At 42.3% G+C, this 13,251-nt stretch overlaps 1 protein-coding gene across 2 annotated transcripts in view; it reads right to left on the reverse strand.

Moving 5' to 3' along the window:
- Positions 1-13,251, reverse strand: part of DNAH6 (dynein axonemal heavy chain 6) — a 1,211,389-nt gene that overhangs the window by 685,467 nt on the left and 512,671 nt on the right. For both annotated transcript variants that reach the window (XM_069236637.1, XM_069236634.1), the window contains exon 35: positions 2,594-2,716. In XM_069236637.1, coding sequence (XP_069092738.1) covers positions 2,594-2,716 — 123 coding nt within the window. The remainder of the gene's footprint in view (positions 1-2,593; positions 2,717-13,251) is intronic.

Raw genomic sequence — 13,251 nt, forward strand, 5'->3', positions numbered from 1 at the left:
AGACTGGAACCGGGGCACCCCCTTCTCTCCATTGAAGCCTATGCGTTTTGGGCACCACTTTGAACTCTGCACCTGACCGGCCCTGAGCTGCTGGTGTGGTGACTTTGGGGTTGCTCTGAAACCCCCAACGGTGGGCTACCTTGGACCCCAATCTCAACCCCGTAGGTGGTTTACTTACCTGCAAAAACTAACATTACTTTACCTCCCCCAGGAACTGTGAAAATTGCACTGTGTCCACTTTTAAAACAGCTAAATGTGTTTTATGTAAAAAGTATATATGCTACTGTAATTATTCAAAGTTCCTAAAGTACTTACCTGCAATACCTTTCAAATGAGATATTACATGTAGAATTTGAACCTGTGGTTCTTAAAATAAACTAAGAAAAGATATTTTTCTATAACAAAACCTATTGGCCTGGATTTGTCTCTGAGTGTGTGTTCCTCATTTATTGCCTGTGTGTATGTACAACAAATGCTTAACACTACTCCTTTGATGAGCCTACTGCTCGACCACACTACCACAAAATAGAGCATTAGTATTATCTCTTTTTGCCACTATCTTACCTCTAAGGGGAACCCTTGGACTCTGTGCATACTATTCCTTACTTTGAAATAGTGCATACAGAGACAACTTCCTACACCAGGAATTACTGGGTCTCAAGAAACACCAGCATAAAGAATGGATCTCCACTGAGACTCTTCACAAAATCCAAGAGAGAAAGGAAAAGAAAGCTGCCATCAACACCAGCTGAACAAGAGCAGAAAAAGCTAAATCTCAGGTGAATACACCAAAATCAACAAGGAAGCAAAGAGGAGCTTAAAAGCAGACAAGCAAAGATTCATCAATGGTCTTGCCACAGACGCCCAGGAAGCAGCAAGCCATGGAACCTTGAAGGAACTCAGCAACATTACAAGGAATCTATTTAACAGATACAGCAAGCCAGAAAGACCTGTTAAAGACACAGCTGGGAAAACAATCATAGGTAACAAAGGCAAACAATGAAAATGGGTGGAACACTTTGAAGAACTGCTGAACCAGTGTGTGAAACAGTCTCTACCAGACATACAGCCAGCTGACAAGAACTTGTCAATTGACTGCAGTCAAGCAACCAAGGAAGTAATGCAGAAAGCCATCAAACATCTGAGAAGTGGGAAGGCAGCAGGACTGTACAACATTCTTGCAAAGGCAATGAAGGCAGACACTGAAACATCAGTAGACGTGCTCTACCCCACAGTGGGAAAGATCTGGGAAGAAGAAACTGTGCCATCAGACTGGAAGGAGGGGTAGCTCATCAAGATCCCAAAGAAAGGGGACCTGAGTAACTGTTCAAACTACAGGGGATAACTCTTCTATCAACCCCAGGCAAAGTGTTCAACAGAGGCATCCTGAGCAGAATAAAGGAACAAGTTGATGCTCAGTTACAAGACCAGCAAGTAGGCTTCTGTAAAGATAGATGTTACACGGACCAAATTGCAACACTGCACATCAACAATGTTGATGGAATGGAACTCCCTCCACTATGTTAACTTCATTGACTCACAGAAGGCATTCAACAGCGCTGACAGAGAGGGCAGTGTCATAGACCATCAGGGTGGCACAGACGCCAATGTCAAAGCAAGAATTGGCAGAGCAAGGGCATTCTTCTTTCAGCTAAAGAAGATGTGGCTCTCCAAGGACAAATGCTGCAAACCAAGATCAGGCTTTTTAAAACCAACGTAAAATCAGTCCTTCTGGATGGAGCAGAAACTTGGAGGACAATAGTTACCCCTCCCAATAAAAACCAACAAAGTCCAGACCTTCATCAACACCTGTCTGAGAAAAATCCTCCAAATCCGCTGGCCAAACACCATCAACAACAACGACCTATGGCAGCAGACTTACCAATTCCCTGCTCATGAAGACATCCTGAAAAGATGCAGGGCTGAATGGGTCACACCCTCCGCCAGCCGGTATCAAACACCACCAGGAAAGCCCTGATTTGGAACCCTCAAGGGAAAAGCAAAAGAAGAAGGCCAAGTACCACGTTACGCTGAGGTCTTGAGGCTGGCTGCAAGGAGATGGTTTACACTTGGAGAAAGATTGAAAGGAAAGCCCAGGACAGAGATTGCTGGAGAGTCCTTGTTAATGACCTATACACCAGGGAGCATAGTAGGCATAAGTAAGTAAGTATACAGACATATTACCTTACCACATTGTAGTCATATAATAAGATATAGGAGCTTCAAAATTCATTAAAGGAATCCTTTGTCCCTAAAACATATTAACAAATCACCTCATTGAACTCTTCCACTAGACACACAACCCGACGAAGAACAAAGGATTTTGCTCAATTGCTACACCTGTTTGTTTGGTAACACCACCAGGACTTTTCCAAATGCCTATGAATCTGGAGAAATGACCAGAACTTCTACTCTGCAAATTGTTCCTGCGCCATTCAACACCCTTGAACCAAACAAAAGAGATGAAACATAAAAAACAAATATAACACAAACGGTTTTAAATATTGAACTGCATACTTCTGATCTATCCATGACCTTGAAAGTGAGGTATAACTGATATCTTTATCTTCGGCATCTAGAATTTGATATTTACCGTTGATGGAAGACCAGCCATCCATGTTTCCACGTAGGGCATCCATTTTAGCTCCTCAGAATCAATATAAACCATCCCACAACGGCTAACTGTAGCAGGAGATGCAACCTTTAGATCTTGAACCTGAAAATTTCAAACAGTTTCTTGTCAGGTTGTGGATTAACAAAAAAAACTCTCTCATTCTTTCACCAAAACCATATGTAATTACTTTGCAAAAGAAGATTCTTCAGATATATTAGTTTCATAAGGATGTAGCAGATACAATACAGTTTTCTGTGCAGCACTTATACTCTAATGATTTCGTCTTAGAATCACAGTACAAGGGGAAGGTGACCTTTGCATATGCTGACTGTGGTGGTGCAATTAATCATAAAATCTCATAAAAATATTGTAACAGTGGCTCTTTTCCCCCCCATTTCCTCCTTGCAAATGACCCATGTAGAGTGATGGACATTCTTTCCTTTCTGTCTTGGAAACAGTATAAAGGGTGCAGCCTGCTGCAGTACACAATAAAGACACATTTACTAAAGATAATAGGTAAATGATCTCCCGGGAGTGATAGAGAGACTACTAGAGTTCTATAAAGATTGTCAACATTAAAATACTCCAAAATTCCTTTTATTACGTTCACAATTGAGTCCCCATCCACAGACGTTGGACCCAATCCCCAAACTGCATCAGTTTCTCATGCACTCAGTACAGCTATCTGAACTCTGAAACCTCCATACTTTAACGACACTCTCACTATAACAAGCGACTGTAAAGGTGCAGCACCACTTAGGTCACATCCATTTGCATAAAATGGCATAAAGTTCACAATGTTTGCCTTCTAGTGCTTATTCACTGTCTAACCATTCTTGCTAAAGGAGTGTGACATTATAATTTGATTGGCAAATTATGTTACCTTTGCAAACCTCCAAAGTGCTGAAATGCATTGATTTGTAGTAATCATGTTGATTCCTTAGCCTCAGACATCTGGTATTTCGATCAAGACTGGTATCCGAACTAAGCAATAGCTAACCAGTATGGATTATGCAGCTTTCATTAAGCAAAAAAAGATAAACTACCAAAAAGCGATGAACTGCCATCTTCTGAAAAAGCCTTCAGTCCTCATATTTGAATGGAGGCAAACATTTAAAAATATGACCAAGTCACCGCAGGGCGAAAATCTTGCTTTGGATCTTTTGTCTTGATTAGAAAATAATAGTAATAGACTCCCTGGTTCTACTGATGTCTTTTTTTCCTTTTTCCAGGAGTATTAGAGTTTCCTGGACCAGCTGGCCCACCATTGCAGGATTCAAACCCCTTGGTGCAACTGAAGGTGGAGAGCTGAAAACAGGATCTTATACCCTTTTCGCAATATAGAGAGATGGTTGGAAATACCCCTCCTGCCACAATGGTGGTAGGTGGGGGCAGGATGATGGAGTCATTGTTTTGCAAGTGCCTTCCCTGTGGTAGCTGAAGACTGTTGACCACTGCCTTTCCCTCGGGAAGACTTTTGACACTAAAATAATTGCTGCTATTGTTCTGTTTCTGTTCCTGAATTTGTCTTTTCTAGAATAGTATGTGCAAGTGCTTTCCCCTTCCTGAGAAAATACATGAGAGATCACTTTCCTTACCTGCAGACCCACAGGTTTCAAAGTATCAACATCCAGATTCATTTTATAATTTCCTTATCAGTTCGAAAAGAGATGTCCCATTAAAGAAGATTCTAGCATCCTTTGTTGTGCAAGAGTGGTCAACACAGTAATTCTGAGCAAGGAAGAGTTGCTGACTGAAAACCAGAGGCAAATGTCTACAGTGGCCAGATCAGCAGTGTCCCTCGATACATAAATGAGGTAATTTGAAGCTATTAGGCCTTCCTTAACTATCTCAAGAAAATCCACCCTTTTGTCTATTGGAAGAAAATCTTTAAATTGGTTAATTGAGTTCCAGAGAGATCAACTGTAGCAATTTAGGAAGGCTTGCAAACAAGCAGCTTTAACAATACACAACACCAGTTGATATTGGCCAAGCTGTTCGCCAATAAGCATACCACCTTCTACTCTAGTACTATGGTGAATTATAGGAAGTAGCGTAAACCACATTAAACTTTATTTCTCTGTAGCCACAACAGCAGAATCTGCAGGGACCATCACCTGAAGGAACTTCGGACCAGAATTGTCAGATTTGAACTTTTATCCAAACTTCATTTTACTATCCAAAAAGAGAAATTGTTTATGACAATCTCGATCATAAGCTGCAGCAGTCCAGGATCCAAGGGCACAACAGGGAGAACTCGAGTTACTATCTGGATTGTCTCGAAGTTGACAGATGTAGTGACTTCATGCGTGAGGGTCTATAATGTGAATTTCTCCTCTGCTCGATTTGCGAGCTTATGAAAGGCTAGAACATCATCAAAATATGAGATTCTAGATAGGATAAACTCAAGTGACAAATCACTCCATTTAGATGGCAAGCATGTTTCAGGGTGTAATACCTGAATCATCTTCCTCTCCTAGGACTAGGTTGTTCTGACTGGCAGACACCATGATGAACCTGATGAAAGACATCTTTGTGTTCCTTTCTCTACTCTCCTGGCAAAATGTGCAGATAGCGACATATTGCTAAACCTGCAACAATGGCCATTCAAGGACCTCACATTTTCCTGGCAAAGCTAGGTAAAATTACGCATCAACCCGAGATGTAACTGTAAACTTTGCAGAAGTCTTGTGAGGCTGTAGCAGATGAGCCAACTGAGGAGAGCTTGGTGCTGTTATGGGGAGGGTCTGGTCATCATCCTTCACTGAGACAGCAACCACCACAACAGCAGGATCTGGAGGAAGTGGCAAAAGTAGTATAATCCTTTACCAGGGTTTACAACTGGAAGATAACCCATCAAGACAGTGAATCCCCTCCTGTGGAGTTGGCATTGTTAAGTGCCTCATTATCAAAATGAAGAAATCGGAGCCTCCCAACTTTGAAGCTTGGGTGTGCCTAGACATCAAATACATTGACATCCCAGCCAAAGTGCCTCTCAACATCAAGCAAGTGGACACTGCAAGATATGACCTAAATCAAATGTATCTTTCTTAGCTCTAGGGCAGACCCCCTACCCTGCCCTTCAGCCTTCTATACAAAAGGCTCTGACAAATCTGCAGTGTTTGATGGAGTGGGTGTCAGAATGACAAACCATACAAATGTCAAATGGGGAATTTGCTGTGTGTTTGAAAATGTAGAATAAGTTATTTATCTTCGGTAACGCATTATCTGGTAGAGTCAGGATCTGCCTCAGATTCCTTACTTTAGAATCCTCCCCCAAGCGGCAGATGGATCAGGAATTTTTTGTTCCCCAGCATGTCCGCGCATAGGAAGAGGGCATTGCGCGACTCTGTCCCAACATTGTCCACTGGATGTGACGTCGGAGTCCATATAACCCTCTGGCCAACCCCCTGACATCAGTTCTTCTGTGACTATTTTCCACCCCCAAAACCTGAAGTCATGTATAGAAACTGCCTATTGAAACAGTGTGCCAAACAAGAGACACCCTTGTGTCAAATAATCACTGAATTCTTAATCCAGGATATGAATTTCCAATATGAAATCTGTAAGACACAAGAGAACTCAGTTCGCAGAGTGGGGAAGATGGTAGGATCATTAAGGAATCTGCAGCTAGATCCTGTATCTACAAGATAATGTGTTACCAAAAGGTAAGTAGCTTATTCGTCTGATAGAGACATCTAGCCGCGAATTCCTTACTTTAGAATCAGATACCAAAGTCATACCATGCCCGGAGGAGGATATGCGTACTGAATCTATCAAAAGTCTCTAATTATAACAGAACCGGCCTAGACAAGAGAAAAAAGATGAGGTATTCATCATAATTTCAGTGAGCAGTAACATACTCTACAACATAAAAACCTGTGGAAAGGACCACAGGTAAGTAAAGTCATAAGACACTGAAAAGCATGACAAGAGAATTAGTCATGGCTGTGGGACAAATCTGTGTTTGAAGCCAACTAACAATAGGAATATAAAACTATTCACACCCCTACTCTACACCATAAGAACTGTGGAAAGGACCACAGTAAGAAAAGTCATAAAGACCTTGAAAAGCATGGTAACAGTGTTACCCATGACAGAAGGGCAAATTTGCTCCCATAGCGGGATCCGAAACCATGCGTATTTGGTACTTGTGGAACCAAGATCAGCATTCAGATAAGAATGAATAGAAAGCCAAAAACAGGTCTTTCTCACCCAAAACGAAAAATTAAGGGATCTCATACAAATGAAAATCCGACTGAATCATAGAACAAAAATCAATTTGTATATTCCATCTAGGGACAAACAAAGTGGTTGTCTGAAATGAAGAACCAACTAAGAGCAAGTAGAATAAGGGAAATCGTTGCTTCTGTAGAACAGCAAAAATTGTTGAATATGGTAAATAAAGTCAACACTGAAAGTTATAGACAGACACCTATCAGTAAGAGGGGAAATTATTTTAGGAAATAAGGAAGTCTTAACAGTAACGCATAAGCGTCACAACAAACCCCAAAGGGTCAGAAATACTACAGCACTTTGTAAAAAAAAGAGTGAACGTAATTGAATTGAGAGACTATGTCCCAATGGTGACCCATGTTATATGACATAATCTCAAGAAAGATAAAACCCTAAATTTCAAAGAACATGCAGAGACCAACGATTATCCATCCATAGGTGAAGAATAGCCAACAAAACTGAATGGCTTCATGATGGTGCCATAAGACAAAACTTGGAAATGTCTTAGGGCTCAGGAAGATGTTAATGGTTTGACCTACAAAGTACTCGACATAGCAAAAGTACAGAACTTCGCTACAAACAATAAGTATACCACATATCATTTAAAAGTGAAGAGCCATTGCCAGATGCAGAAGTAGAAAAGAGTGTCTTAAAAACACTCACATAGACTATTACTGTAGGCTACAAGCCATCCTTCTTGAAAATAAAAGAAGTAATTTCGCGGCATACATCTTCTGTGCTGTACACGCCCATCAACAGCACCTCAAGCTATTGATGGATAACAAGTTCAGCTTGGTAATGAAGTGCAAGGTTGCACAAATGCTACAAAAATAAAAGTACAAGAGACACTCAAAAAAATGAAGCAAGGGGAAACAAGAGGTTTATTATAAATAAACTCTTCTACAAATAAGTGACCCATATTTCAAGACTCCCACGGAGTTAAAATAATCAAAAGTTCCCCATAAGTGATAATAAATCTCAATGTATTTAAGGTATCTTTATTTGAAAAGAATAAACACCTGACAGAGACTTGAACCTTGTCCTCTCAAAGTGAGGGTCTGCTGCTCTACATACTGAGCAATCCAGACTCAGTTCCTATCAATGCTCATAAGGCATACATAAAATGCTCTTCTTAGAGAAAAGTATATACCATAAGGTTAATCTTCTCTTGAGCACAAAGTTCTTCTTCAGAGAAAGTGGAAAATAACAACCTAAATTATCAGGAAATCAACCCATTAGGGTGACAAAGAAATATGTGAAAAACTGTCATCGGCAAACATGAAGTGTAAAACTAATTACTTCTGTACCAAGAAACAAATTAATGATGGATGCCACTAAACAGTGGAACAGTAAGTTTCAAATTTAAAGTATGTGACTCCACCTGGTATGAGTCATACCATATGGAAAACAGAATATATGCATACATATGTTAGAAATGGAGTCTCTGGTTGGCAGTCAGTTTACACTCTGTCCAAGCAGGAGCCCTCACTCTAGCCAGGGTAAGGGAGGTACACTCATAAGACAACCCCTGCTCACCCCCTTGGTAGATTGGCACAAGCAGTCAGGCTTATCTCAAAGGCAATGTGTAAAGTATTTGTACCAACACACACAGTAATACAGTCAAAATACTATAAAATGGACACCACATCAGTTTAGAAAAATAGGTAATATTTATCTAAATCAAACAAGACCAAAACAATAAAACTCTAACATACACAAGTCCAAATATGAATTTTCTAAAGAATAAGACACTTACTACATAAAAAAGAATGAAAATGTTTCTACACAAAGTACATGGTTTGCGTAAAAAATAAAGCTGCACGGGCGAGCTTGCATAGCAAAAGTCAGCGATGCGTCAATTCCTTACTCGCAAGTGAGGCAGTGTGTTGTTTCTTCTCTGGTCGGGTAGGCGATGCACCGTTTTTCTCTCTCGCAAGAGAGTGATGCATCGATTTCCGGATAGGGCACCTCGGATCCGTGCCGGCTTGCTTTGATTTTTGACGCCCAGCGATGATGCATGAGAAATCCGGCTGCACGGTGTTGGAAAACCGTGCTGCGTGGGGTTTTCGTCATTATTAAGAGCCGCAAGCGGGTGTTTCTCCGCCCGCAATGTGTCGATCTCCCAGCCACGATGCAGGTGGAGCATCGATTTTAGCCGCGAAGGGTGGCGCTTTGTTTTTCAGCCGCATTGCAGGTGGTCCCTCAAAATCTTCTCAGCACAGTGTTCTGTGTGTGGATTTCAGTCCTTGTTCTGCCAACTTCAACTCTCAAGGGCCCAGGGACTGGATAGGGCACCACTTGGCAGGGCAGGAGTCTCAGCAGAGAGTCCAGTTGCTGACAGAGGAAGTCTTTGATGGCAAGCTCAGTCCAAGCCCTTGGAGATTCTTCACAAGCAGGAATATACCACAAAGTCCAGTCTTCGTCCTCTTTCAGGCAAAAGCAGCAGCTGCAGGCCAACCCAGCAAAACACAGTCACAGGCAAAGGGGCAGCACTCCTGCTTTAGCTCTTCAGCTCTTCTCCTTCATAGAGGGTTCTCTTGAATCCAGAAATAATTTAAAAATCTAGGGTTTGGGGTCCACTACTTATACCCCTTTCTGCCTTTGAAGTAGGCAATCTTCAAAGGAAAGTCTCTGTTGTTCACAAGATCCTGCCTTGCTCAAGCCTGGCCCCAGACCCACACCAGGGGGTTGGAGACTGCATAGTGAGAGGGCAGGCACAGCCCATTCAGGTGAAAGTGACCACTCATCCCGCCACTCTAGCTCAGACAGCTCCTCAGGATATGCAGGCTACACCCCAGCTCCCCATGTGTCACTGTCTAGAGGGGATTCACAAACAGCCCAACTGTCAGTCTGACCAGACAGGGAATACACAAGCAGGCAGAGCCACAGAATGGTTTATGCATGAAAATGTCCACTTTCTAAAAGTGGCATTTTCAAACTGACAATTTAAAAACCAACTTCACCAAAAGATGTATTTTAAGAGTTCGGAGACACCAAACTGCATATTTTAATCTGCTATCAAAGGGAAACTACACTTGAAAAAATGTAAACGTAAACCCCATGTTAACCTGTGGGAGAGATATGCCTTGCAACAGTGAAAACCCAATTTGGCATTTCACTGTTAGGACATGTAAATCAGTACAGGTCCCACCTTCAACGTACACTGCATCCTGCCGATGGAGCTACCTAGGGCCTATCATAGGGGCGTCTTACATGTATAAAAAGGGAAGGTTTAGGTCTGGTAAGTGGGTACACTTGCCAGGTCGAATTGGAAGGTTAAAACTGCACACATAGACACTGCAGTGGAAAGTCTGTGGCACGTTTACAGGGCTACCATGTGGTTGGCAGGCCCAGTTTTTCAGGCCCACTAGTAGCATTTGATTTACAGGCCCTGGGCACCTCTAGTGCACTTTATCAGGGATTTATTAGTAAATCAAATATGCCAATCATGGATAAACCAATCAACAATACAATTTAGACACAGAACATATGTACTTTAGCCCTGGTTAGCAGTGGTAAAGTGCACAGAGTCCTAAAGCCAACAAAAACAGGTCAGTAAAAGAGGCAAAATGTTTGGGGATGATCCTGCAAATAGGGCTAGCTCCAACAATATTCCTTTACTAGCTATAGAACGCTGGAAGTAAGGGTCCTGACAATACAGATAAAGAACAACAGGTTTATACTAGGAAATAATAACACCTGCCTCAAGCAGGAACACCACACTGGGTGCCACCAGAAGGTAGATCCAGTTAGATTATTTAAACATGTATGAACATTCCCTTGTTAACCTTAGAAGTTGGGAAGAAGAGAGCCTGCTATTGTAGCCAAAGAAAGATATGTCTAAGTATCTCTGTCACGGCAAACATCACAAAATTGCTGAGATGCAGAATCAGCATGTACACAAAACAGATGTACTCCACCAAATGGCATATACTTCAGGGTATTCTGGGCAGCCTCCAAAAACCAAGATTGACGCAGTCATGCATGCCGGAGCAGTAAAACTGACTGGACCATAGCTCTACCCAGTGAGTCTTTGGTATCATATGACATTTCATCGTGAATTTAGCTGCTTCACGGCCATCCTGTACTGTCAGTAGAATTCACTTCTGGGTTCCTCTGGAAGAGAAGGCAGCAGACACCCCACAGAATCTCACAATGCATGGGAAAACCTACCTAGAACACATGCAGCATTTAAAAACTGCAATGCTAAACTGACTGGAACTGAGACTGCAATGAAACTGACTGAGAAATTATTTCTCCCACACTTTTCCAGCCATCTAGACTCTTTGATTGGTGGAACATGAGGAAGGACACTAGGGTCAGAAGAAGCTGTAGCTGCCTACACAAATACACCTTTGGTGGTAGGATGTCTTACAAACAGTGGGGGCAGACCGGCCTTGCAGAAACCACTAGACACCAGGGACTATTTTATTTTTTTGTACTTGCGCATAAGGGGAGCGGCCCCTTGTAATAATATTATTAGGCCGATCTGCCCCCAGTGGGGGAAGAAATCCACTAGACACCAGGGATAATTTTATTTCTATTTTATTTTTATTTTTAATGTTTGGGGAGTGACCCCTTGGGCAAGGGTGGCTCGGGGGGGGGGGGGGGGCAGAAAGCCCACCAGAGACCAGGGAAGATTTTTTTTTTTCAAAATAAGAGGTTGAGGGTATGGCCATACCCCCACACCAAATAAATAGGGCCAAAGTTGTTCTGCCCACCAGTGGGCAGATTGAGCAATTAACCCCGATCCACACCCCGGGGATACAGAAAGTCTACTAGATGCCAGGGAATAAAAATAAATAAAAGAAAATAGTGGGGTGGTGGCTACCAACCAGTATGGGCCTGGTTATGCCCCCACCCGAACTCAAGGGGCTAACAGTCTTTCAGCTCTCCCCTGCACACTAGAACATCTTATCCCATGGCAAGCAAGAGGACATTTGATTATTTTTAGTTTTTGTTTTACATTTGGGCCATGAGAGCTTGGTAACTCTCAAAATCGTCCCATTTGGAATGGTGAGGGCTGCACGTTTTTTTTTTTAACTTTGGGACGCTGCCATGTAGAAAAATCCATAAGACCTAGACACATCTGAAAACTAAACATCTAGTTGATTCCAGGGTGGTGTGCTTCACATGCACCCCACACCATTTCTTTACCCACAATGCCCTGCAAACCTGCAACTTTGCTGGAAAGCACACATTTTTTGCACATTTTTGTGATGGAACCTTCCGGAATCTACAGGAATCCACAAAATTCCTACCACCCAGCATTGTCTCATCTATACCGATAACATTTCTGCTGCACTTGTCAGCCTAAAAATTTTTTTTTTCAAACTGCCCTTTTGGACCCACTTTGGTTCCCCCTCATTTTCGACATGTTTTTGGCTCTTCCCTGTCACAAACACTTGGCCCACCTACACAAGTGAGGTATCATTTTTACCGAGAGACTGAGGGGAACGTTGGGTGATAGGAAATTTGTCCCGGTGCTGTGATCCCACACAGAAATGTGGGGGAAATGTGATTTTTTAGCTAAATTTGAGGTTTGCTGAGGATTCTGGGTAAGAAAACATTGGGGGATCCACGCAAGCCACACCGCCCTTGACTCCCTCGGGTGTCTAGTTTTCAGAAATGTCTGGGTTTGGTAGTTTTCCCTAGATGGCTGCTGAGCCCAGGACCAAAAACGCAGGTGCCCCCCACAAAAACAGGTAGTTTTCTATTTGATAATTTTTTTTGTGTCCAGATAGTGTTTTGGGGCATTTCCTGTTGCGAGCACAAGGCCTACCCACACAAGTGAGGTACCATTTTTATCGGGAGACTTGGGGGAACGCTGGGTGGAAGGAAATTTGTGGCTCCTCTCAGATTCCAGAACTTTCTGTCACCGAAATGTGAGGAAAATGTGTTTTTTAGCCACATTTTAAGGTTTGCAAAGGATTCTGGGTAACAGAACCTGGTCAGAGCCCCACAAGTCACCCCCATCTTGGATTCCCCTAGGTCTCTAGTTTTAAAAAATGCACAGGTTTGGTAGGTTTCCCTAGGTGCCGGCTGAGCTAGAGGCCAAAATCCACAGGTAGGCACTTTGCAAAAAACACCTCTGTTTTCTTTGAGAAAATAAGATATGTCCACTTTGTGTTTTGGGGCATTTACTGTCATGGACACTAGGCCTACCCACACAAGTGAGGTACCATCTTTATCAGGAGACTTGGGGAACATAGAATAGCAAAACCAGTGTTATTGCCCCTTGTCTTTCTCTACATGTTTTCCTTCTTCCTTCCAAATATAAGACAGTTTGTAAAAAAGTCATCTATTTGAGAAATGCCCTGTAATTCACATGCTAGTATAGGCACCCCAGAATTCAGAGATGTCCAAATAATCACTGCTCCTCAACACCATATCTTGTGCCC

The sequence above is a fragment of the Pleurodeles waltl genome, chromosome 1_2 (genome assembly GCF_031143425.1).
Source record: "Pleurodeles waltl isolate 20211129_DDA chromosome 1_2, aPleWal1.hap1.20221129, whole genome shotgun sequence".
Classification (NCBI taxonomy): Eukaryota; Metazoa; Chordata; class Amphibia; order Caudata; family Salamandridae; genus Pleurodeles; species Pleurodeles waltl.